Raw genomic sequence first — 27,250 nt, 5'->3', positions numbered from 1 at the left:
AAACAATCTGTTCAACTGACAAGTTCTCAAATGCTTGCAGATCAGACTATTTGAGTTGCCACAGGCTCCTCTGAAGCATTACCTACGAGAATTACAAATAAGTTATTAACAGAGTTACTTCAGAAAGAACTAATGAAGACCTAAACTTTTAATTATATTATCCCTAGAATTTTTATTTTAGAATTTTTTTTTCTACCTAATGACAATTAGGCTTCAATGAACATAAGTATCCTTGAGATTTCAGGGAACAGAAGATCTCCAAACACAGGAAAATTTAGCTTTCCCCAAGAGTATACAGTACCTGCCTCAATTGTTCAGTTTGGTCTAAGCTTGAGAGGGGCTAGTTTCCTCTGCTAAACTATGAACAGAGAAGCACTCGAGTAATGCTCCTCACCTCTTTGGTTGCTTAGGGAACTCCACTGAATCCTGCAATACAATTTGTCCTTGGCTCCCTGTGTCTGTCATCCTTGCACTGACTGTAACATTTCTGGCATCTGGAGACCAAAGAGCACAGCCAAACTCATCAGCATGAAAAAAATACTCCATGGAACCATCAAATTCTCAGTGTCACTGTGGACTTGCCATTCTTGGAGAAAACTCAAAACTTGTTTGGACTAGGCCCTGAGCAATCTGAAGTTTGCCCCATTTTGAGCTTGACTGTTAGTCCTCCAGAGGTGTCTTCCAAGCTAAATTTTTCTATGTGTTTTTTTAAGGAGCATCATTTTTAAACAACACCAGCTGGCACATATGTATCAAAACTGTTCTTCCCTTCTTAATCCCAGTGGACATAGAACAGTCTTTTTCAAAGTCTCAGTATTTGTCTTCATAATAGTAAGTACAGATTTTGCTGTCACAGGTGAGGCTAAAACTTGCTGGGCACAGTAATATTCAAGTTAAAGATGACAACTTGGAAAGCAAATCCCTAATATCTGATGGAGAAGCAAAAGTACTTGAAATAAATCCTCCTTAAATTGCGGTTAGAAGCTGCAGATCCTCAGTTTCCATGACTCAGCTCTATTTCTGGACCAGTACACACTTGCTATAGTAGAATAAACTATTTTCTTCTTTGATCTTGCTGCACATTTCATACTCTACAATACACTCTAGCAACATAATAGGTGATAAACTGCCATATGGTATCCTGCAAACACAAGATAAACTTGAATAAAGACAAGGCTAAAAGAAAACTGTCAAATTACACTTTATTTGTATTGACAAGATAGGCAAAAGAAAGACTTTGTGTTCAGAGATACAAATTCATTATTTGCTGACAAAATGCTCTATACCCATGTTGGGTATTTCCACTTTCAAGACAATACTGAGTGGATCTTTAACAGGCAATTCTTTATCCTAGGATAAGGAAAAAGAATGCCTATGAAAATAATTTCACACAAAAATGTCACCTGCTTGTGGCTCCAACTTTACTGCTGAGTTCATGATTGGCAGCAAATAATTACATTTGGCCTCAAAAAACCCATATGTAAAACTGTAAGATCATTAAATAATAAGCATTAGCAGCATACCCAAAATACTTCTCGTACAAAGAACATTGCACTTGAACATACACAAGCATTTACCCTTATTTACACATTAGAATGTATAGAACAGCAAGACTGATATATACAGAAAAATAGCAGAAACCTTAACAGCCCTAGACAACAGCATATCTAGTGTTGACTCCTTAATTTTTCCATACAGTTTCCCAGGATGTCTCATGATTTTTTTCACTATATACTATTGCATAAAAAATAGACTTTACAAGAAGTTCAGTCCCCAGTTAACACTTCAGAATATGTCTATGTACTATTAAATGTTCACTGCACTAGGGAGCAAGGTAGTCCAGGTCAGCTCCTTATTAAAAAAACCATAACTCGACAGGCGCTATCTATTTAAACACTGTGCTTTACTTTATAATAGACACTGAAATCACTTAGCTGTGCAGTATCTACCCAGTGAGTTCCAAAGGGAGTTCCCTACCACACAGGATCTCCCACTGCCTTGCAAGCAATGAGATTAACTTCTCCCTGCTTTCTGCGCTTGGAATAAAGATGTACCACTGGATCTCTCTGCTCCTGATGCCTTCTTGATTAGCATTTCCCTTTGGGGCACTATCAGTTTCTCCAAAGTGATCCAGTGTTAAATTCTGCATCAGATCCTGATCCTGAACATCATCAAACACAAATGTAAGGGCCTGCGGATATGTCTGATAACCCATAAGTACTCTATCTAAATCCCGGATTCGTCTTCCATCTGCAAGCTGATACTTATCTCTCTTTGGTGGTTCCTTAGCAAATTCAGGTAGTGGGTAACTGATATAATCTTCATCAAAGAGGAACAAATCAGAGCTGGTTAATATAAGTGTTTTAGGTTGAAGTGAACTAGTGTTTTGGGCAGATCCTTCAACATGATTTACTTGAAACGCCAACACATACAGAAGGATGTTGAGGGATTGAAGATTAGTCAAACCATCCATCTTCTCTGCCACTAGAAAAGCAAGGTCGCCAATTTCCTCTTCATTTGGATAAATAAATTTTACTCTGCTAGAGTGAATCAGTTCATAATTCTCCATTTTTCCTGCAAGAAACATATATTATTACACTTCTATTCAGTACTATACAATACTTAATACATTAGGATAAGCAAAAACCTTTCATAGTTGGCTGCAGCTAGAAGAATTCAAGTTTTGTACTTATTCACTTACAGCTTTACTTATATACAATATTGGAATAATTTTATTTGGATGGCAGATCTCTACTGGAGTCTCTCTTGCATTACCAACATACTTCTCTGCAGTTTCTAACCACATAACTTCTTCTGCCATCACCCTGAACTAAAGGAAATACAGCTGGATTCTCAGAGACTACCTACCTCCCTACCAGCTGACCTCCCCTGCCTCCTTCCCACTCCCCAGTTCTGAACTCACTGAAAGCATTATCAGATCACTGAACACAGACTTTTCTTTTGAGCAGAGAGAAAAGGCAGAAATACAATAAAAACAGAAAAAGACTCTTATATCCCTACTAGATGTGCACATTCCTCTGCTCCACGCTACTCTCTGGCAGGAGGTGACACTGCAGTCACTTACTCCCTGTAAGTGCTAAAATACAACATAGAAAAGCTTGAAGGAAGCATGCCTGCTTTTTTCACATAAACCAATTGGTCAAATAAAAGGTATGGCATCCCATCAAACCTTGCACTTTCTGGGCTTACACAGCTCCTTAAAAAAGTAGCAATAACAATCATTCTTCACAAAAATGCAATTTTATTTCATGCCTTCAACTGGCTTTCAGAATTCCAAGCAAAAAAGTTTCACCTGATAATGGAATTGAACCAAACACACCTTAAAAAAGTCTAGCTTTCACTTCACTACATTCTCACAGAATGACAGGATTCTTTTATTTGACCAAGTGACGAAAAATATAACCTTCACACTTTGTTACCTTCACCATTCTTTGAAGGCTTACAAGACTTCACAGGTTAGGCTGAAACTTGCAGCGGGAGCTACACTAATACACTCCCCAAAATACTGTATAGGAAGTGCTGTTTCTGCTGGACTCATGAAGCCACCACTAACTTCACATGTGCAAGACTAACTATATTTAACAATTCTGTTCAGGTAAGACACATGCAAGATAACTGAAGTCAGGGATTTTGGTTGAAGTATCAAATAGGAAATAATTGATGCATAAATTTCCCTCAAGAGTTTTTAATCAGTACACTTTAAATGATGCCTTAAGTACGATGCCTAAATAACTCATGACATGCAGAAAAGACCACTTACCTGTGTTTTTACTCCCAAATTCAGAGTAGAAGTCTTTATCTACTGGTTCAGGTGAAGGTGTGCGTGCAAGCAATGACAGAACTGCCATAAGCTGCTGTATGAAGGTGTGAGTGTTGTAACTGTCTCTTGTCAGGCAGGTGACTATATGATCTGCAGAGTGTCCTGAAGAGAGAACCGAATATAAACCACTCACAGATCTGTATGTGGCATTATCCTAATTTCTTCAACAAGCATGCAACCATCATCAAAAAAGATTTCATGCTAGGATTATTTCTCCTGAAAACATGCATCATAATTCAGAAAGCTTTCAAATTTTTGGAAAAGAATAATAGAATCCTTACAAATCCCTCAAAAAATAAAGAATATAATTTCTCTTGATTTAAAATATGACATACACTTATGATTTAACTGTTCAACTATTGCTGTAGGGGTTCAACTTTATCATGATCTTATGTTTACAGTTTATCTTACAGAAAAAACTGCTGTCAGCTTTCTTTGTGTAAGGTACTTTAAATAATTCCTGCAAGAGAGATTCCCCCCGCATCAAGGTCTCAACACAATTAGAAGACATTTTAGAATACAGGAATGTATGGTTCACATGTAGTGCGACTCTGAGGCAACGCACCAGCCCAGAAACTTTACCCATGTTATTTACATTAAATTTTAAGTTGACATCATTACCTTTCATAAAGGCCTCATTTTCTACCCAAGAAGTCAACCATCAACTACGCATTTTGCAATGTGAGCAGTACCTTGATTTTACTCTTTGTTGCAAGCCAACGCCTCATAACAACAAGAGAGTCTTTAGAGTTCCCTTTCAATGTGTCCTTAAGACAGGACAGTTTTTAAAAGCACTTGTGGGACCATTCATTGATATTAAGCTTCCCAGTTACCTCAATTACAAGATGTTGCAAGACAGTATTATCAGCCTACTGGTAGAGCACCAATGTTACATTAACTTGATTTTTTTAAGCAGTAACAAAATAATATACTCTTCCCTTTCACTAATAAAGACAGGAATCCATCTAAGACAAGACTAAACAGACAAAATAGAACTGGAAAAACTTAAAGCACAAGATGTACTCACCAGTAATTCGGAAGTATTGGTCAAACAGGCCAACATTTACTGACTGCAGGTCATTAAGTTTTAGCACAAAGCAGCAAGAAAGGTGGAAAGAACTATTTTCACAATCTGAGTTTTCTTTGTTCCAAAAATCTGTTGAAAAAGGATATACAATAAAAAAGTAAAAAAAATTCTTCTTTCCATAAGCATATTTTTTTAATATTAAAATCTTGTATCTATATCACACTTGAAGGAAGAAGTTAGGAAGAAAGTGGGAATACTAGCTAATAATTTCTCAAGCAAATACAACCAAATCTCTTCCTTAGCAGTGTTTCTTGAAGTAGCCATCACATCACAGATTTAAATTAGTAGATTCATTAACACAGCACTCGCATGAACTGAAGGCACACCATGAGTTTCATTACCCTTCATTTACCATTTTGGTTATGAAAGAGCCTTTAGCTACCCAGGTGATGCTAGGGACTATGAAATGACATCCAAGAAAAGCACGGATACAATGGCACATGGAAGGGTCTCTTTTGAGAAGCAGCCATGACTCAAGACCCTGTTTTTTGACTATAAAATCCTCGTGCAAGTACTTTGCATACAGCAAACTGTGCCACTCTCTCCTTCAACTAGGATGTCCAAGTAAGAGTATCAGCAAAAACTGGTACTTAAACTAAAGACAAACACACAGACAGGGATTAAGTTGGTAACCTTATTAAAGGATCAAAATAGCTATCTTACCTGACTGGTGCTCATCAGCATGAATGAAAGAATCATCCAACAGAAAGTAAATAGCTTTTGTTGAGAGAAGCACACAAGCCATCACTTCCACATTGGGAGTCTTGTAAAACAGAACTGAAGACCACATGAGATGTCTCAACTCTTCATTTTCCACCTAAGATGTAAATTGTATTTCATAAATCACTTGCACACTTTGATATTTCAGATAGTTTCATCATCTTAGAGGCAATTTTAGACTACTAGAAAAACAATTTCAAAATCTGAAGCATTTGAACATGCTATAGTCAAAGAGCATAAGTTCACCTCAAAGCTGCTAAACACTGCAGCAGTCTACCAAAAGTCTCTTGTGTTTACATAAGAAAATTATTTTTCTGTTGTGGCCTAATTATTCCAATTATTCCTTGTTTTCTGACCAAAACTAGAAAAAATAAAAATATCTAGTGCACAAGAAAGGCTTTCTAGAATAGATACTGCAGACAAAATTTTAATCAATAGATGAGCAGTGACTCCCAAGCCTCAACTACTCTATTGAGCCTTCAGATGCTACTGCAGGGTTGGATTCAAATATCCAACAAAGACAGAAACAAAGCTTGCCCACTACAGCTGCTGTTCCAACTAGGCATCTTCCCAGCTTCTAGCTTGATGAGCTTACTGCAAATCCTCAAGAGAGTAACCTTTCTTTATCAGCTTCTCCTGGTGTAAGAAGAGAAACACAACTTTAACTTGTGCTTACTTTAAAGATGTAGAAGTGAGGTGAGGGAATAAAAGGTCTCTTTCTCAATAAGCTTTTCAATTGACATTTGTACTCAGACCACAATGGTTTATCATTCAAAAAGCCACACTGTGAATTTAAGGTAAGATTTGTACTTTTAAATTTTATGTTCCCCAGAGAGACTATAAATCTGTTTTTCATAAATTAGGTTTATCTGCTCATGTTTCTGGAGTACCTACAGCCATGTACACGTGTTGTATTCATGCACTGATATTACAAAAGGAGTCAGGACACTTATTTATTGATTTAACTAGATACCATCCCAAAATAATTCCACTCCAGTTATTTTTTCTTTAAAGTGGCAAAAGGAAAGAAAAGGGGAACATTCTTGGAGTAATCATATCTTCAAGATATATACTAATGTACTCTCCTGTTCTGCATCAAGGATCCTGAAGGCAAAATATGCCTGGCAGGATCCCAATCGCTGTAGCAGGGAACCCAAAATGGAGAAACACAAACAGGTTTCTGCTCAAAACACTTCCAGGTTTCACAGAGCTTAACTCTTGTTTTTAAGTTTGATCAGGGAAGTTCTTTTTAAAAGACTGTCTAGTACTGAAAGGCCACAGGCATTTTTTTATACACCTGAGCTAGGCACAATACCTCTGCAACATTGCCATGGAAAAACTCAACTAGGGCATTTCCTTTCAGCCCAGCCACATACTGCAGAGACACAGAAACATGAAGGTGAACAGGAATCTGGTTATCTTCTGTTATCTTCTGCATGAGAAATTCAGATGGATATAAAGATGACAGCATCAGATGAGGCTTGCAAAAGCTAGAAAAGATCCAGAAAACACATCATCAAAATTTAAGGAAATACACAGCTCTTTCCCTGCAAGAATTAGTACTTTATTTTTCATAAACAGGCAACTTCTATCCTTAGTTTACTTTAAATGATTTATCTTGAGCATAGCTGTCAATCTGCCATGATCTCAGCTTGCAAGCACAAGAAATAGGAAGTCTCCTTCCACAAGAAAATACATTTTATGTTGCAATGATAAAACAAAACAGGAACAAAAAAAAGAGGTAGACAGATACAGTCCAGGATAACCATTCACACATGCTACAGACTAGCAGAATGAAAAAGTACTTCCATCAACATTACAGGCCAAAAATAATTACAATGACAACTGCAAACACACTGGCTAGGCCACATTAAGTTCAGCACTGCGCAACAGACCTTTTATGGGAATTGTTACCTTGCTGACTGACCATGTCTGTTTGTCTCCACAACATGATTTCTTACAGCATCTGATTTGCTTGAAGCTTTGAAAATAATAATAGTTTTAACATCCTGTAGGAGTGTCCTTAAAAGACTGTAGATTCTTAGAAAGTGGAATTTCTCATGAGGTAGAACAAAAACTGCTCTAATAAATCTGTATCCAACGAGCAACTCCAGCACATGCCCATCCAAAAATGAACCCTTCTGCTGGATGGAACCGTGAGTCGGATGCAACACAAGTGATGCTAACGGAATCCTGTTGAGCTTAAATACGCCTCCCAACTCTTCTGTGCCTACCCATTTACCTGGCAGTAAACTGAAATCCACCTTTACTATATACAAATGCTGGGGTGTTAGAAATATCCAACACGGATGGACCACACAGGGACCCTGGTCAAAAGATTTATACACTGAAGAATAAAGTGCAGAACACAAAACATTTTTTGACCATTCTTTGTTATTGCCAGCTGACTCTGGTTGATGCAAGATTTTCTGAACATTGGTTTTATTCCCATAAAGAAGATATGTTGGGAAACAACCTTTTATTTCAACATCTTCTGCTGAAATGCAATTCAATTCCATAAGCTGACAGAGAAACTCTTGGAGGTTTGCTTTTCCACAGTACAACGTGGAGCTTGGTAACACTGATGTGTGGTGTTGACAGCAACAGGTGTGTAAACAGGAATAAAAGTCTTGAAGATTCTGGGAGTCTGAAACAATAAGCAAGCAGTTGTCACCGTTTTTCAGCTTCAGTGTTAAACAGATTTCTGGCAGGAGGAAGCCAAATTCTATTAGATCAGTATATGGAAAACACAGTGTTAATTTCAAGGCAGAAGGGATGTGCTGGCAATTTCCTCTCAATTCCTGATGAGGAATCTCAAACACAGCTAGCATATCATTAGTCAAAACCAAACATGAAGCAAACTGCCTGAGTCCTTTATGAATGTGAATAGAAAAACTCCAGAGGATTTTGACTACATCAATACTCTCTGCTATGTTGTCAGATGACCGAGTATCTGAAGTAGTGCTGAACTCAAAAGTCTGATCTCCTTCATGAAGTCCCATTTCAAAATATCCATCTTCTTTGTCTGTGGTTCTGGAATCACTTCCTTTATTCTCTGTAAAGGAGGGGGATGATCTCTGCACAGTCTGCACTATCAAGGCAGAAAGGTGCTGGATAAAATCTTGGTTTGTGGCAGTGTATGACATACAATTAAAAGGCAAGATGATGGTGTTACAGGGGTCAGGCACCGCACAGTGTTCTTCCTCTGAACGATCAAAACTTCAAAAGAGATAAGCCACAGTAAGTACAAGCTTCAGTTTAAAAACAGTCATAGCTACCTACAATTCATGGTGCTGCTGCTTAGAACTTTGAGGTTTACTCTTGTTAATACAGTTAAGTCAGTGTAATTTTGCAAAACATCTTTGTACTGCACACAGCCATTGATTTTAAAGGCTGGTAGCATGTAATTCTATAGAAAGTAAAAACTGAAATGTTTAACTCATCTTCCATTTCCCATCCCCAACAAGCATATCCTTACAAGTTAAAGCACTTCATAGTATAGCTATTGCTGGTTTTGAAACTACCAACTGCATCCCACAGTTCAAAGGTTAAAAACACTTTACACCATGAAATTGATTTTGGTTAAAAAAAAGAAACAAACAGAGGCAGCATGCAATGAAAGAGACTGTTTTGCCTTGAAGGCCAGGTTTAAAAATGCAGCATCCACTTTTGTTACCCAAAAGCTAACAAGGATTTAAACCAGAACTTAGACATCTAGCTTACCACATATGATGACCACTTCCATACTCTTTGCATGAATCCAGTAGGGAGGCAGGTGCCTAAGTAGAAGAAAACATCAGGAAGCTATCAACTACTTACAGCTGCTGTCAGACTTCAGCATATATGAAAAACAAAGTTAACATTGGCTCCCACTTTTTAAAGCTAGCCGACTCACTGCAAAGTCCTTTGAGGATCCTGAAACACTGTTTACTTTAGGTTGGGCACTCAATTAAGGCAGGAAAAGAATGAACTCCGCTGCTAGCTCAAGAACAGATCCAACCTGTGACCCATAGACATTTCAGCACACTATAAATTTTTACTGAAGTGAGGCAAAAAGGTGAAGGAGCTTGACAAAGACCAACTATACCAGTAGCAAAGGAAGAGATTCCCCCAAGTCTTGCTGTCTCATTCCTTGAAGCCATGCATATGAAGGGTGTTTCCAATACAACAAATGAAATCACAATACAGACGTTATCAAACAGCAGGAGTTTGAAGGAGACAAATTAAGGCCATTACCTATTGACAAGGAGAAAATCCTTCCACTCTACTAGCAAGAAAGTAGATATGATAGAAGTCTTACACTCAGTATCTAAGTGGATATTAAATGATGTGATACTAATATTGGATAAGCATCTCAGTCATGACATAGTGACAACAATTCTCTGCAACTCTGGTAAACTTGGATTATGCATTTAATTTACAAGGTGGACCAACCCCTTGATTCAAATTTGGAGCTACCTCCTTTTACATTATAATAGCTCTGAGAATCAAAAAACTTTGCTATGGATTACTATGATAACAGAAGTTTAATATCAGAAATAAGCTTGCAAAAACACTTTTAAAAACACCATTAAACAAACAGAAGGATGGCAACTACCTGGTATTTACATCTGGAGTCTGGTATTTCAAAGCATCTCTGGGGAACTGTATGGTCTGTAGGAGTCGAACCACTGGATTGCAAAAAACTGCTGGCTAGGACTGTTTCTTCACAAATTATTTCTAGAACAAATATAAACAGCTCTTAAATCACTGAAGTAAAACCAAAATGAATGTCTAATAGTATTTGCCAAACAAGTGGAATTAAAATTGTATAAAGACCTGACCGTAAACCTTCAACTAGACTCAGAAGGTCTGGTCTCTCAAATGCCACTTAAGACAATCATCTCGCCTTATTCGGAAACTTTTTGAAGGGTTCAAAGCTGAATCATCAGTAAAAACTTATAAATGCACATACGCCAACATTCTCAGGCACATTTGACTTTTTGCCTGTTTGATATTCACAGCGTTACACTGACACAACAGAGCAAATCAATTTTCAATATTACCCCTGAGCCAGCCAGCTCAATTATATAAACGTGCAAATAAACAACAGAATTAGTGTGGATATGTTTCTGGCTTGAGCATAAGAACTCCTGCACATATCTTTCTGGATTGATAGTAAAGTTTAGTAGATTACTTCAAACCGTCTCACAGAGGAAACACAAGAGTATTTATTATTTGAACAAAATACTGTGTTAGCAAGAAGGAAACTCAGATTGACAGGAAAAACAGAACATGACAGCATTATTTTTGGTTTTCTGTTTCCTGTATAAATATTTAATCTTTTTCCATATGCCATTTGCTAGTGACATTTAATTTGAATAATATGTAACGGAAACAGATGGTGTCTAGAAAAACTGCAGAGAAAACAATTCATAGAAATAGCATATCAGGAAATTAATTCCATTATTTATGATTTAAGGTCTAAGTGAAACTAATTGCCTAGCATATTTCCATTTTTTAAAATAGATTTCTCAAAATCAGTATTTTGAAAACAACCCTCAATAGCTAAATATGTAGTAAATAATCAATTTCTATTGTTAAAGCTGAGAAATAGCCTGCCCTAGTCCTCATTTTCCCACTATTTATAAAAGCCTTCCCCAAGATTCTACTAAAGGAACCTTATGGAAAAGGACTACAATAAATAAACCTTGAATCTTATACCAGTCTTCCTATAAAACTCCCAAGTACTTCAGAAAGAAAGATCTAGATTTTTTTTTTTTCCTCCCAAGATTCATTTGCTCCTAAACATTTATTGTAATAGAAAAAGACTATTGATGAATAACTTCTAAACAGTGATTGCTAGCATGCATTTTTACAGCCAGTCTGGTATAAAACTGCATGTTGTTACATAGACAAACTGTCTCAATCCTGTAACTTAAATGCTTAATACTTTAAAGCTAGCATTGACTTCATTTTGGAAAAAACAGCATTTTATCTGCAGATTAAGTGATCTAGAAGGACTATGAAGGCAGATGATGTACATAAGTAGCAACTAAATCTGTATCTAAGTTGTCTGTCCTTTAATACAATGCTGTCAGAACAATTTAATTTTTATAGAGTGAACTAAGAAACCTCTACTGATTTTGCAGAAATCACGGCAATGGACTTTTTTCAAAGATGAAGCTTTTCAGCCATGTTTCTCTCCCCCATCCACCAATTTATTGGTAAGAGTAAGCTGTTCCACCCCATGTTATTGAGAATATAATCCCTGCTCTTTTAAATGGTTACGAAGTCTTCTCCCACTGTTCATATCCTACTGCACTTTAAGTTTTTATTAGGCAAATGCAAAAAAAAAAAAAGTATCTTTATCTGTTCTTCTCAGTCACAAATGACTATGCACATAAGTCAGTCTTATGGGCTCCCTGCAAAAGATGAAAGATAAGCCATTCTTCTAAGTTCCTAATGCAACAGACAACCTTATTTGAAGCATACAGTAAAAAATTTTCAGGTAAGGTTAGCAGGTGCTGTAGAGCACAACAGATGTGCTGAAATCACAGGCAGAGCCAGAACACTAATCCCACAGCCATCTTTTACTCATCTCCTTTTTCTATCTTCCCTCTGGTTTGACAGAAATGCAGCTCTTGCAAAAAAGCAATAATGGAATATATGCTGCTTGAGCTCCCATTTTGCAGACCAAGAACAGGTAGAGAAACAATTTTAAAACATGTCTATACATGCCATAGTTTTCCATTAAGGCATGTATCTAAACCAGGAAAAGATACATAGTCCTCTGCTGGTGACTTCTGCAGGATGGCACGGTAAAAGTCCTGTACCCAAACTGCCACTACAGTTAATTAACACTACAGCAAACAACAGGTCAGTTTTACTGATTCACATACAACTTTCGATTTTCTAAGCCAATACTACCAGGTCTTTCTGCTTTGTCTTGATAAGCCCTATATCCATGCACATAATATTCATGTATATCAATGCAGCTTAGAAAAGCAGAACCAAGAGGCTCAGCCCAGCAGCACGATACATACATGATTACCTTGGCTGGAGCTGACAGGACGAGGCAGAGAGGGAGAGGAAGGACGAACAGTAAGAGAAGAACAGTTTGATTTGGAGCTGGCAGCAGTGAGCCTGGAGTCCTCACTGATCTAATAAAGAAAGTATGCAGCGATTAAAGAAAAAACCTAAATACACAAGACACATTAGATCCTGAACTAAAGTAAGTCTACACAAGCTTTCTCAGTTTTAGTAAAAGGAAAGTTAATGCCAGCTTTTTTTCCCCCCCTCTCTTTTTTTTGGGGGGGGGGGGGGGGGGGCAGTGCATCACATCCTCTGAAGTTTCTATTTTCACACTAAGGGAATCCCACTAAGAATTCATTTACAGAAGTCATTCTGATCACTGACTAATCACTGTATTGACAAAACTAGCAGCTAGTTTCACAAACCATGAGAGAATGAAAACAGGGACACTGTTGGGACAAGATAGGTTCTGATAATAAGTTTATTACTAAAACAAGACTAACCAACTACACAGCACACAGACACACATGAAAGAAGGCAAGGAGGATTCAGATTTCTGATTCTTTCCCACTGCTAAATATCCACAACAAGAAAGTCTGGGAAAGTCATTTCAGTACTCTGCAACATAAGCAGTAAAATCACACCCCTACAATACTTGCATAAGACAAAATATGGCTGTTAAGGTCAACTGCATATTCATTGTGTACACCATTAAGTCATTTTATCTTTTCCTCTCACTTCCTCTCTCCTAAGCCAGCACAAAAAGGAAGGTCAGATAAGTACTGAAATTACACTGAACACTAAATAGGAAAAAGAGGCAACACTAAAAGTTCATACAAAGCATAAAACCTTTAACGCTAAGGAAAGTTTAATGAATTCCGTTTAGATCTAATTTGTAGAAGTCTTTTTGTAAGCTTCTGTTGTACACAGCGCATTCTACTCCTCTCACAGCACCAAAACCCTCACCTTTTTATCAGAGTTGCTCAGTTTGTATTTCACCTCCTTTGCTTTTTGAATAGCTTTTAGCACTTCCACAGTATCTAGTTCCTTTTCTGTGGTAACTATGTTATCCAAACAGACCTAAAAAAATGTGAAAACATCAAAAAATGTTGAAAACAAGGCAGCTCTGCAATTTATTTTTATTAATGTAATAATCAAAAATCATCTTCACTTAATGCAAACTATGTGCATCTTTGTAACCATTACACAAAAAATTATCACATTAGACCCTGCTCTAACATGATAGGAATTCAGTGCAAACTCAGAAACGCTTGGTAAGCTTAACACCCTTCTAGCACAGCTCTGTTTCAATATTAACATACTATTACCCAATGAAGACAAGGTAGACCTTCGTTTAGATCCAGGAGCATAGTTGAATAATGTTAATATGGTTTCATTCTCTAAAGACCTTCTCCAACACACACTAAAGGCTCATCAAGTTTTGGAACATTCACACTACTTTCCTCACCAGGCTTTAAAAAACATTTTTTCAAATGCCAGCTTCAAAGGAAGAAGCGCACCATGGCTTACCTCCGAGGCCCTGTCCCCAAACTGAGCAAGTACTTTGGTCCGGTAATCAGGGATGATGCTCAATGGATTGCTGGATAAGACCACCTTTTCTAAGCACGGGAGGTTTCCTATATTTTTTACTTCATCAATCTGAAAGTTTTGGAATAAGGATCGATACAGATTGGCTAAATGAAAATGAACATACAGACTGAGCATTTCTTGCATAAATTACATACAATAAGCAGGAAAAAAAATCACTACAGCCACTTTTATTTATTTGCAGTTTCACCCACTGAAAGACATTGCTTGTGATCTAAAGCACAATTCAACACTGAAAATCAACAGTTACCTGTTCTATTTTGTTGTTGCTCAGATCCAAGTTGACTAATGAGTACAGTTTGTTAAGACCACACAGCCTTTCCAGCTGATTTCCTGCTAAATTCAGAGTTTTGATGTTTCCCAGTTTTGTGTGAACACCTTCTAGTGATGTAAGCTTATTGTAGGATAAGTCTAGGTGAACAAGGTTGTAAAGATGCTACAAAAGCACAGAAAATCCATGTCATACACCAATTCATTAAAATTAAACAATATCGAAGACATTGTATTATGGCTTGTTCATTTTTTTGTGCAACAGTGTTTTCTTGCTGGACACTGCCTAGCGTGAAAAACATGAAATTATTGATTACACAGGCTCAAGCTTGTAGAAAGGGAACTTCCTCAACTACATTTTTACCAACCCACAGATACAGCTGGCAGTGAATGAATTTAGTTAAAAACTAAATGTTTTATGTCAGTATTGGCAAAGAAATTAAAATATCCAGAGCAAGTAAGAAGCGCACCATTAAAAGAGTACTTGATGTTATGGAGGATAAGCTATTTGGGCTTAAACCATTCTCCATGAGAAAGATGAGCAACAAAATCCTAAAGCAAGAAAATCTGTGTTCTAAGGTCTCAGGAAGTCTGGGCAGAAAAAAAAAGTCACCTTCAAAAGCATCACTTGCCTGTAAATTTTCCACCAGAGACACCCCATTGTGACTCAAATCCAGGAATTCAATCTTTGGAATTAATTTCTAGAGGACAAGAAAAAATGCATGTGTTATATGCATTTTAGCTTATAAATCAGGCCATACACTTCCTTCACTATCAGCTGACCAACAAGCAAAGGAAAGGTATCATCTGATGCACAGCCTCTCTTCTCAGCTTTTGGTATTAAAAAAGTATTCTGTATGACCTAGTGCAACACAAGAGTTGAATCTTGCTTTTAAGAAAACCAGGTTACTCTGAGGAGCATGGTTAAGTTTTAATTTGAAACCGTTTCTCACTGAAGACACGTTGCTCCCAGTTTAGACCCATTAACTATACATCAAACACATTAATAGGTGTTTCCATCTTATCTAACAAGTATATCTATGTTACACAGGAACATGGATAAAGACGACAGTACCAAAAACCAGAATAAGTTGAGTGATTTGTTTCCATGTTTTGATTACACTAGGCAAGCATTACAAGGTCACACAAACCTCTCGAAAATGCACTTTAACCCAGAAAGCCTTTAATTTTTGGAGGACTCAAACCTTGAATTTGATGAGGAATTTTGACATCAACATATTTGCATCCACTTCATTTTGGTTGTAATCTCACCAATGATTTGCCTTGTAGTTAAGGCCTGGACTCAGACCTGAAACACCCTAAGTCTAAATCACAAAAAAACCTGAACAAGAAAACTGCACTCCAAGTCCATGATCTCTAGTCTATGTCTAGACCATGTATGTCTACCTACAGACATAACTGCTTCCTGCTTCACAAGAGTAGCTCAAGTAAAAAACTCATGTTCATATTTGACACATGTTCTAGTAATGAATGCTAGATTTTTTTTTTTAATAACTGATTTACAAAATGTAATTCTAAGGTACTGGCAAAATACTCCAAATTTTGTTTCCATGCTCTTCATATTGTTTTGATGTCAAGGCAGCTGCCAGCAAGCCACAAGTTTTTAAATATGCAGGAAGCTTCAGCCTTGATAACACTCCAAAGCTGAGCTGAAGAGGTGTTTTGCTCTTTAAAAAAAAACAAAACAAAACACACCAAACAAAAAAAACCCCCAACTTTTGTAAGTGGCCTAAGGCCAATGCAAACAGTAAAAGCATGTTTCAAAAAGTCAGTATTCATGGAAGTGTTGCTTACAGAGCACAGAATGACAAACTTTGCTCCTTTAGCAAAGAAAATACTGTCATGGTTTAATCCTAGTCAGTAACTAAGCCACTCGCTCATCCCCCCCCCGCCACAGTGGGATGGGAGAGAGAATTGCATAAAAAAGTAAAACTCATGGGTTGAGATAAAAAGTTTAATAGTACAGAAAGAAAATAATAATAGTAGTAAGAATGGAATTACAATAATAATAATGAAAGAATTGGAATATACAAAACAAGTGATGCACAATGCAATTGCTCACCACTCACTGACTGATGCCCAGTTAGTTCGTGAGCAGCAATCACCCTCCCCAGCCAACTCCCCCCAGTTCATATACTAGGCATGACATCACATGGTATGGAATATTCCTTTGGCCAGTTTGGGTCAGCCGTCCTGGCTGTGTCCCCTCCCAACTTCTTGTGCCCCTCCAGCCTTCTTGCTGACTGGGCACGAGAAGCTGAAAAATCTTTGACTTAGTATAAACACTACTTAGCAACAACTGAAAACATCAGTGTGTTAACAACATTATTCTCATACTAAATCCAAAACACAACACCATATCAGCTACTAGAAAGAAAATTAACTCTATCCCAGCCAAAACCAGGACAAATATCAAAGTAGTAAAAGAAAAAAATCTCCTAAGCATTAACTTGCATAGCTAATAAGCATGAAGTAAGTGCAGCTGAAAATCTTTCAGAAAGAAGATATATAAACTAAATGCAAAATACCTGCTGTGTAATGTACCACAGCAGATCAGTCATACTTTTTTCCACAAATTAAAAAATATTTCTTACCACTGAATCATCAATTTGAGATATGCTATTGTGACTCATATCCAAAGTTGTTAAAGTTCTCCAAGTTGGGATAACTGCTGTCACTGGACAACTTGAAGTTGCACCCTCTGGCTCCCACTGATCAAACTCAGAGGCCTCAGGCACCAGGATTTCCTATTTAAGACAAGGACACTAAGATATTATGCTTATATCTTCATTGGAAGCTAATAGTTTTGCAAACAATCCAAACAACCTTAAGTAAGGAAGATTTCTAAGCTTTATAATCACCTAGATTAAAGTTTTAAGTCTTAAAATGTTAGCTGACTGGGTCAGAATTATTTTAGATCTACAGGCAGGGAGTTCCAACACTAGCAGCCAATCCAAATGGGGAACGTGGTAGAACAGAGGGACTGTGAAAATTATGGTACTGGATATCCCTTGCCAAATCAAAGCCCAGAGAAAGAATAAGACATATGCATTTGGTTCTGGAGGAGTAACAGAAGCATACATTCCAATAAAAGCATCAGAAATGTCCCTATGAAGGGACACACACAAACACTTTCTCCACTCAAAGTTGAGATTCTGAAAGGTTAGCAAACCCTCTCAGTTCCATGGTTTTAAAAGAAGAACCTGCAGCAGGCAGTACAGAGAAGTACATGGACTCCAAATGGAATTTCCACAATGGGCACGTTATTTTTGCAGGTGCTTTGAACACTCACCAGAAGTAGGAACTCACTCTTACCTTCATTGATGTTGCTGAGTATCGAACACTCATTGTGGCCAGAGCATGTTTTGATGAAGTCAGCCCTTTGATAAGCTTTCCCCCACAATGACTGATCTATTTAAAAAAATAGTTATACTACAAAGTCAGAAATGCTAGAACAGACAAATATGAGACATGGAAGAGGCAGCTAAAAGCTTCAATAGCAGATTCTCTACCAATTTGGAAAGTAGTTACAGCACTCCCTTCAAATTTCCTGAGATTATCAGGTCAGAAATACCTACATTTGGTAAAGCTAAAGCAAGACATTAGAGACACAACTACAGAAAAGTGAAATTCAAACATTTATTTGAACAAAGCTTCTTCTCCATTGCCTTTCTACCTGCCCCATGTATTCTTCAAGGTAAAACTACCCAGGCAGTTTAACAGGGCACAGTATTTTACTGTTACCAAAAAGAAATATTTCAAGCTATGGCTTTACCAGCAGACACATTTACTTAGGTATTGTAAGTTCTTTACTGTAAGAAAAAAGAAATGCCTAGGAAGTGAGGATAGTAATCCAAGCATTTAATACACTAGTGAGCTAACTGCACAGACTAAGTTTAAGATCACAAAGTCTTTTTTCTGTAGCTCAATTTGGAACACCACCAAAGGTCTGCTACAGCCTCTGTCCAGCAACCAGGTCCTTCTCTGTAGACGGTCACACACTGTGCAACCACAACTGGCACATTTGCTGGTGTATCAGGGAAACCACACTAAACTGAGACACAGAGCTCCTGCCACCCTTGAAAAAAAAATATTCTTTCCAGATTAACACTGTTAATTTTTGGAAGTATTTACTACTAGATGAAAATGTCAGTCTGGTGCCAGTCAATCCAAAACTTTTCACAAACATACAATTACAAAAGTCTTCAAGACTAAAGCCCTTTTTTTTCCCCACACATGAAGCAAAGCTACACCTGAAACCATCTATGCTCACAGGAAAGGGGAAAATTGATACTATTCTGCAATATCATCTCTGCAGTATCTTAGGCTCTCCCACTCTTCAGCCCACTGTAGTTTTTCCCACAATAAAATGTCAATAAATCACTGACTTCAGAAATCCACTTCAGTTTTTAACCAAGTCAGTCTCATATCAATGAGACAATTGTGTTCATATACTAGAAGAGGTACAGCATCCACCAAAAGTGGACACAGAGTACAGACTGCAAGACAAAGTCAGATATTATCTCTCTAGAAAGATCCAAAGTGGTCAGAAAAGTATTTCATAAAATACTCATTGAATAACTTCCACTAGAAACCCTGTCACTCACACTGAAAGCAGACCAATGAAAAAAATCTGCAAATTATCAAGCAAGAAGCACTATACCCAAAAGCATACTTCCACAAGCAAATTTAATGTCAGGACATTTTCACAAATATTTGGCACTTTCCAAAAAGTACTTTGTAATAAGAGATCCCATTAAAACCCATTTGTTAGATCTTCAAGACAATGGAAAGCCACCCTGTTTTAGGTCTTGTGTATATGCTGGAAATCACATCCTTCTTGACACACACAGTATAAGCTATTCTAAACATTTAAATTTCACATCCTTATTTCCAAGACTTGTGGGGAAAAAACACAAAACCCAAAACACTGTTTCACAAATGAAACAGCCCTTCTAAACATTGCAGTCCACAATTCTAGCACCAAATCAAAGCATACAATTCTGAGACATGCAGCAGACTGGCATTCACAGAGCCTCTATAAAATTATGAGCAGTATCTCAGTCATACCTCTATTTGATGAAGCGATTTGAAAATTGACAGATCAAAAGGCAAGAGATGCTCCTGAATGTTACTGGTTCCAAAAGGTCCCCCTGTTCCAGTGACCTAGTAATCAACATTGAAGAACAGAGTTGGTGCACATAATCCAACTTGTCCACATTTCAGATAGTCTTACACAGGCAAATAGCACAAATACAGCATCTTGGAAAGACAGCCAAAGTCCAACCAGTTTTTCAAGTGTGGAATTATTCATGAAACTTGCCGATTAACTCTTCAGGAAATGATTGTAGTTGCTCCAGCTAAGTGCACTGAACTTGAAGCACTGAACTTGAACTGCCACCTTGTGCTTGTATTTTGTAGCACATGGGGCATGCAAAAAAAAAAAACCCAAAAAGATACCATAGGCAAGACTGACCAAGGCTTCATTTTCAGCTGACCAAGCCAGAGCAGCATTCACTAAAAACAATTTCCTTGAAACATCTGGATCCTCCAAGACAGAACAGTTTCAATTCCACTACAGGGGATGAAGTTCAAGGCATTGACAAGATGAGTTTGAAGAAAACATTAGACATTAGTACACATCTAATATAAATGCATCTAGTATTTCCATGTGGTCATTGGATTCTGGCCTCAGAGCATGTCAACAGTGTAAGAGACAGGTGGTTTAATTTATGTTTGTTGTGAGTATAATTTTGGGAGAAATATCTAAGGTTTTTTTCTGGTCTCATATGTATCTTACAAGGTCTGAAGGTCCCCACTCACAAGCATTCAGAAGTGCCAGAAATTCTGAAGATGGGTATTTTTCTAAATGATATGCTCTTCTCCAGCCAGAGAATCCTCTGTTCAGAGTATTCTATACACAGAGGATGGCAAAGGCAACTGAAGATCCACAGAAATACAAGCACAGCTGTGGTTTTGCTTTCACAACTTCCTAAGTACTCCAGTGAAGCTTCCCCCAATCCACTACTTTGTTTCCCCTTTGAACACACCACACAGTTAAAAGGAAGCTCTTCTTGTAAGAGAGGGGCTAAAAAGAGTTTGAGCTATAGCAAGCAGTGTTAAAAAAATTACTCAGGAAAAGTCTTTCCAATCCACCTATTTGGTAGGAAAAAAATTGGCTCCAGACAAAAATGATCTGTTCTGAGGCCATTTTACATTTATTCTGAAATGGTATTTTAGCTAGAAATTCAGGGCCATCTCATCTATGAAACTGAGATTTTTGAAAGTTAAAAAAAACCCAAACTAACAGATACAGTCAAAGGTGAGAAAGGGGACAGGATTTATATGCATGTATGCATATGTATACATATACACTGGCCTACGCACAGTGTGTGCAAAGAATGCAGGGTTGAAGAGAATAGTATTTATCTATCACCCTATTCCTGCTAGCACCCACTAAGATTCTGTGACTGCATCTCTACAGAGAGCACTGCTGAAGAGACCACATCAGACGATCAGCATCTTTGTTAGAGAACTATATGCTATTGAAGGTTGACAATAAACACCTGCTTAACATTGACTTCCAAATGCTTACACTTGTTTACTATCCTTAAAGTTCTTGTGCATTCAAACTAGACTCCAAAAGTATGCTAAGAATCATGTCAGTCTGGTAGAAACAACATCTCCAGTATTTGTGCAAGTATAGCTCACCTTTAAATACTTGAGTCTACAAGTGAAATCTAGAATATGACCTAGATCTGTTTTGGCATCTCCATTAGCACATGTAGGCTTCCCCTGTAGCAACTGTTGAGTGACAGCATATAACTGCAAGGGTCTGATCGTGAAGACTTCTCCAGCCATTAGTAACTGCTCTCCTGAAAAACAGAGTATGATGGTATCAAACACAATGCTGTAATGGTTACAAAAGAATAAGTGTTACATTGAAGATCTGATGTTAGAGATTAGATGTTTGTCATTTATACTCTAAGCTCATAATTGAGGTACCAAAACAATGTCCTTTTTTGCCACTTTAAACTACAACAGCTGAATTAAGAATTTTTTTTAACACCAAAATAACCTAGGTGTTCAAATGGGCACTCATCATACAAGCCTGAAGCTCCTAACACAACTAATGGCAGATTCCCTCAACCTTAACAGGACTGGAATCAAGGTTCATTTATATAATGTAAGAGATACTAAACTTTTTCTGAGATATCCCTAAGTTCTGTAGCAGTTAGGACTTACTCTATCCAGAAAAAGCAGTGCCTGCCATCTAAAAACCAGGCCTTACATCTTTTGCTACACTGCCTAAATGCAGAACTGTAGCAAGTATGTTTTCTTGGAAAGTATGAGGAGTTTCACCACACTAATACCAACGTGAACTCCCAGAACAGGAAATGCATTATTTGATAATATTTTTACAATCCCATTTCATTCTAGGAACAGTGGGAAACAGCATCCAAAAGCCTCTCTGAAGGCACCATAAGAGTTAACATGGACTACAGCAGTCAAAACACACACATGTGGAATTAATATCTTTCTCCTCTTTGGGACATCAGTTTGACTTCATAGACAAGAGAGCATCAGCTTTCATGATAAGCACAGTTCTCAGAAATGCTCTGAGGAGTAAAATTCCCTTTGGCTTCAGTGGGAGCAAGTCCAAGATTCCAGCTGCACGTTACTGGAAGGCTACACTAATATACAGCAGTCATACACCAATGATTCTGGTATCAGTGAGACTGCAGGCACTACAAAGTCAGGGAAGATTTCTTCAGGAGCTTCCTTAAAATTGTTCCAAAATTTGCTGAGCAGACCCTCTGAAATGGCTTCACCTAAAGTTAATTTTGTGCCAGAACAGTTTGAAATGGCATGCTGAAAAATGCATCACCTATCACCTCAGCCAACTGGAATTATACAGTAGCATCTAGCATGTCCTTCAAAACAAAATTAGCATTGGTTAATCATTTCATATGCCTCCTGCTGTTAATGAACCAGTTAAAGCTGTTGCAGTTACAGTAAGTGCATGTCATTTTCATCTGCCAGCCTCAGAAAAGGCCATCCTTTAATTAACTGACCAGAAGGTCTCATGTTTCCTGAATTCTGGAAGAACAATACTAATTTAGATATGTAAAGTGGCCTCTTGCATTTAACACACACTGTATCAGGACTCATTGATATAAAACAAATTTCCTTACAGGTTACACTAAAACATACCTAGACAGAAAGCTTAACAAAAGCTTCTGATCACCAGTACCACATCCTATCCTTTAAGGACAGACTAGTAGGCCCTTTCCAAAACCTAAATTCACCAATTTCTCTGTTTTGTTTCTGTCACAGCTCCTCCCAAAATGCAGCTTGAATCAAAGTGTAAACAGCAAGAAAAAGGTGAATAGAAAGAAGGGGAAGAAAAAAATCTCATAGTCTGACATGGAAAATTCATCTCTCTTTGCCTGGAGATTCAAAATCACAGGTATATGAATGCATGTACATAGAGGAAACCATTCCCAGTTAAATTCTTGCAGGTTCTTTACCTTTGTGGAATAGCTCTTCAGCCAATGCAGCAGTGATCCCATTGATCTCCTGCAAAGAATAAACTGTTGTAATCAAGTGTTATTTACATACTTATGGTTCCAATTTTTCAACATGTACCTTTGCTGAAGTCTCCCTTTTTTGCTGTGGCACAGGACTTTTTTTTTATAACAGAAATCAACTGTGATCATGTCTTACGGATTCCTTTGTAATTTGAAAATACTTCATAAAAATGACCTGAAATTATTTAATTTCATATTATTTTAATTTCCGACCTGGAAGATACTGAACTACATTTAAATAGTCACATCCTGCATATATTAGAAAAGGGCAACAGCAACTAGAGCAACTATTACTAGCCATCATTAGCCCAACTTGAAAGAAAGCTCTGTTTTGAAGAAACTATTACAAGTATAGTGATCTTCAAATTTTAAGACTAACCTAATGCATCAATCACTCAACATTTCCTCAGAATATCACTAATGCACAGAAAACTTCAGATTAACAGGTCTACAGCGAAGAAGATATATATATAAGAAGTAATTAGTCTTCTGGACTTCAACTCTATTATGCTTGCTGCAGAGCAATTCAAAAGCCCCTTTTCCCCATCCTACATCTTTGCTACCCTCCTGGACCTACCCAGGTGCTCAATCTCCATTCCAGACACTGACAGCTCTAGAAGGAAAGAAAAAGGCTGAAAACAATGCAGGGATTTGTTCTTCCTGAATCTGAAGGTGCACAAAGATCAGTAGCAGTATTTCCCATACAGGCATACCTCTCTGTATACTCTCTCTCTCTCAAAACCCAAATGCTCTGTGGAAGTCCAGAAATAGTTCTGAACATTTCCAACAGTTCTCTCTAAGGCCCACAAAAAGAACAAAATAAAACTATTTGAGATGGTGAAGCTTCCCCTAGACACATGCATCTCATTTTAAGGTAGCCGCAAAGGATAAATGTATTATGGATCATCACAAAATGAATATTTAATGAGTTTACTTTGCTGACAAATCCCTCATGATTCATAACAAGGGAATAAATCCACAGGACATCTGCAGCAGACAGTTCAGCTCAGTTGATGAGGCAAGCATTTTAGAAAAGCACATTCTTAGTATAACTGAAACCCCACTCACTGAGGACGAACAAAGCCTCCACACCAGTTTTGAGAACAACAAGCTAGAAGCTGCATTCCCAAAAAAATTCAACAATTCTGAATCATTTGAATAAGACAATTACATTCATCTGACATGCACAGACTTAATTGAAAACTATACTCTGTATCTCTTTCATCTTCTGGGACACAGCAGAAATTTCTTCTAAATCTATAATTGAAATGAGATTATGACTTGGACTGTTCAGTGACTAGCAGGCAAAAAAAGCAACTCTATTCCTCTGTCTACAAGAGACCTCTGTCTTAGCTCTAACTACTTATATGCATCAAACCCACAGAAGTCCATTGTTTGCAGGTGTCTCTGAACAGCAGTTTGTGGGTACTCAGTTCTTCTCTTGCAAAAGCTTCTCTTTGTAAGTTAACAAACCAAATCTTCTAAGATGACAAAGTATAAGACAGAGCAACAAAACAAGCATCCCCATATCACTGCAGACATCCTATTCAATGTCAAAGTAACAATGATGTTCTACATTGCTGTCACATGCAACTGTTTCTCCTTGCTAAGCTGTACCTGGCTTTTCCCTGTGACATGCAAAGGCTTCAAAGTGGGTTTAATGTATTTATTTTAGGTATTTCTACTCCAGTTAGTTCTATTAACCTGGGAAGTTAAATAATCCCTACTGGAAGTACTACAAATAAGCATAGACAAAAAATATTGCAGCCTTCCTATATAAACTAATGAAGCAATATTAGGGACTATAATGGCTCAAGCATGCACATGGGCTGTCTTGTAACAAAAATATTTTAAAATAAGATCAAAGTTCTGCAGGAAGGTTATTTTCCAGTAGAATTGCTGTGGTAAATATTTAGCTTTTCTGCTGAATAACTAACTTTTTTTTTGTAAATATTTGAAAGTAGTCTAAAGTTCCAAGCAAAAACAATCAAGTTTATACCTCAAGCCAGACTCCCCTAAAGCAAAGAAATGCAGATTAAGCAACAACTTTGCTTGTAATACACAAGCACAGCATAGAAACAGGGAAGCATTCATATCCAAATAATGCTAGCTCTTTGGAAAAGTAAAAAAGGATGAATATTACAGCAAGAGAAAAAAACAGTCTAACTGAAAAACAAGAGAGGGACTAGGAAGAATTTCTGCCTGCATAAAAACCTTTGTTGAAGGTACAGCACTGAAACATTAATGAAAGAGACATTTAAGAGACAGAGTAGCCAGAGAACAGAAAAATTATGCAACTTCTGAATTATCAGGAAGCTTGCTCCATCTGAATGGAATTGTCCCTACATTATCACGTGCATTTTTAATACATTTAAAAACCCTAATCCATTTTAGAAGGCTTGATCATGACAAACTAGTGCTTCTCACTCAAATCTGCAGGGCAATAGCAACACTATGAAGTAAACCTTCCACTGTTTATCTAAGTCAAACTCTAAAGTCTCACCAGGATAATTATGTTCATGTAACATAACTAAACCAGGTTTTTCTTTGTTGCTAAAACTTAATTAACACACCTAGTGGACCACTTGTGACTCATTTCTGAAGCCTTTATATGAAACCATGAAGGGCCATCTCAGCACATCCCACCCCAAAGCAATTACTGCTCCTCCTTTCCATTGAGTTCTCCAGTGCATTTTCCTCTATGAAGTTCATTCTCTCCCTTAGAACATGATGCCATACTGCAAAAAAGCCTAATTATACACAAGAGATGAACAAACAAATTGCAATCTGAACATGAAAGCAAGCCATTGCTTCTCACTTCAAGCACCCTTTACCCTAACATTGTCTGCTGGCTGGAGATATTTCTCCAGAGGCCACTCCATCAGTGTACTTCTCATGGAGAAGCACCATTTTTCTTCATCTGGGTTACTGGAAAGTATTTCAGTGTGAACCACAGCTCTAACCATTAACCACTAAGTAGGAGTGTGTGTGGATCAATTATGCAATGCTCCTTTGGAGAGCCAGCACTATTGACTTCAGCCTAACAACCAATTCAGCTTCAGATTTATTCACAGCTTCCAACTATCCTGCCAGCATTTATTTTCTCCTCTTAGAGCCCCTATCCATATTACACACCAGCACAGTATCTACTGCAATAAAAAGTGGTGTCAAAAATCTTAAGAATATGCTTTGTTTGTTACATTATGCAAAATGCTGAAAAAGAGTAGTTTCACCTATTTTGTGAAGATTCCACACAATTCTCTCCAAGTCAGAGAGCTAGGGAAAGACATTTAAGCGTCCATCTCATATGCTAAAAACATAACTTACATATAAATGAAAGTGTAGGAAGTGTGACAAGACTTTTGGAGTAGTAACAGGGAACTTGACTAGCAGGGTTTGCAGGTAGACCTCTAATTCCTTTTGTCTTTTCTCCACCAGGCTTTTGGAATTTTTTCCAATGATCTTCTTAGGAGGTAACAGATTTTTATCTATCTTCTTTTCTGAAACAAGCTGAAAGACAAAGACCAGAGTTACTACCCAACTCACCATCTGAACATGCACAAAAGATGCAACAGAACACATTAAAAGCATGTTCCCTGATTTTGGTAAGATCCAAAAATAAAATTACTTCAGTTAATTTAGCTATTGACCTCAAACTATTAGGTATTTTCAGAAATAACTTTTTATCACAAAATGATGAGAACTTCAACAACAGTGTTTTCTGGAAGAATCATTCACAGTACCACATGGTTGAATGTAACTAAGGTGATAAAACAACAGAATTACCGGTGCTTTTCTGAGAAAGCAGCCCAGTCAACTTTAGTGGACTTTCCCTCATTTTCACTTGCTGTTTTTAATCAGCACTGGTTAGTAACTACCCCATGCTACTGTCTAAGGACAGTTTTATCATCCACCTCTCCCAGAAGAGAGTCTTTGCTCCAATCCAGCTTTTTGTTACCAGATCAGCTGATCATAAACATCACTCTCAGCAAAACATTTAATGACTCTAGCCTGAACTCCACTCTTTCTGATACAAGCTTCTAAGGCTAAAGTTGTCCAGGCCAACCTCCCCCAGTTCAAGAGAGAAGTGTAACAGAG

General features: G+C 37.5%; 1 protein-coding gene across 5 annotated transcripts in view; it reads right to left on the bottom strand.

Annotated features, from left to right (window-relative positions):
* Positions 1 to 1,185: 1,185 nt before the first annotated feature.
* Positions 1,186 to 27,250, bottom strand: part of NISCH (nischarin) — a 32,191-nt gene continuing 6,126 nt past the window's right edge. Inside the window, exons 3-21 of one of the 5 annotated variants that reach the window (XM_069812414.1) lie at positions 26,480 to 26,662; positions 23,093 to 23,141; positions 21,273 to 21,436; positions 19,632 to 19,727; positions 17,877 to 17,972; positions 17,156 to 17,308; positions 15,173 to 15,241; positions 14,521 to 14,706; positions 14,193 to 14,321; positions 13,629 to 13,742; positions 12,682 to 12,790; positions 10,243 to 10,367; positions 9,372 to 9,427; positions 7,563 to 8,867; positions 6,964 to 7,138; positions 5,592 to 5,745; positions 4,869 to 4,997; positions 3,782 to 3,943; positions 1,186 to 2,574 (exon numbers count right to left, since the gene is read on the bottom strand). In XM_069812414.1, the coding sequence (XP_069668515.1) occupies positions 1,946 to 2,574; positions 3,782 to 3,943; positions 4,869 to 4,997; positions 5,592 to 5,745; positions 6,964 to 7,138; positions 7,563 to 8,867; positions 9,372 to 9,427; positions 10,243 to 10,367; positions 12,682 to 12,790; positions 13,629 to 13,742; positions 14,193 to 14,321; positions 14,521 to 14,706; positions 15,173 to 15,241; positions 17,156 to 17,308; positions 17,877 to 17,972; positions 19,632 to 19,727; positions 21,273 to 21,436; positions 23,093 to 23,141; positions 26,480 to 26,662 (4,083 nt within the window). In that variant the 3' untranslated portion in view covers positions 1,186 to 1,945. Of the gene's footprint in view, positions 2,575 to 3,781; positions 3,944 to 4,868; positions 4,998 to 5,591; positions 5,746 to 6,963; positions 7,139 to 7,562; positions 8,868 to 9,365; positions 9,428 to 10,242; positions 10,368 to 12,673; positions 12,791 to 13,628; positions 13,743 to 14,192; positions 14,322 to 14,520; positions 14,707 to 15,172; positions 15,242 to 17,155; positions 17,309 to 17,876; positions 17,973 to 19,631; positions 19,728 to 21,272; positions 21,437 to 23,092; positions 23,142 to 26,479; positions 26,663 to 27,250 lie in introns of those variants that run through there. The other 4 variants (XM_069812415.1, XM_069812416.1, XR_011329710.1 and 1 more) reach the window with 4 other exon arrangements.

This window comes from Haliaeetus albicilla, chromosome 24, assembly GCF_947461875.1.
Source record: "Haliaeetus albicilla chromosome 24, bHalAlb1.1, whole genome shotgun sequence".
Classification (NCBI taxonomy): Eukaryota; Metazoa; Chordata; class Aves; order Accipitriformes; family Accipitridae; genus Haliaeetus; species Haliaeetus albicilla.
This window is presented reverse-complemented; position numbering and strand designations above follow the sequence as displayed.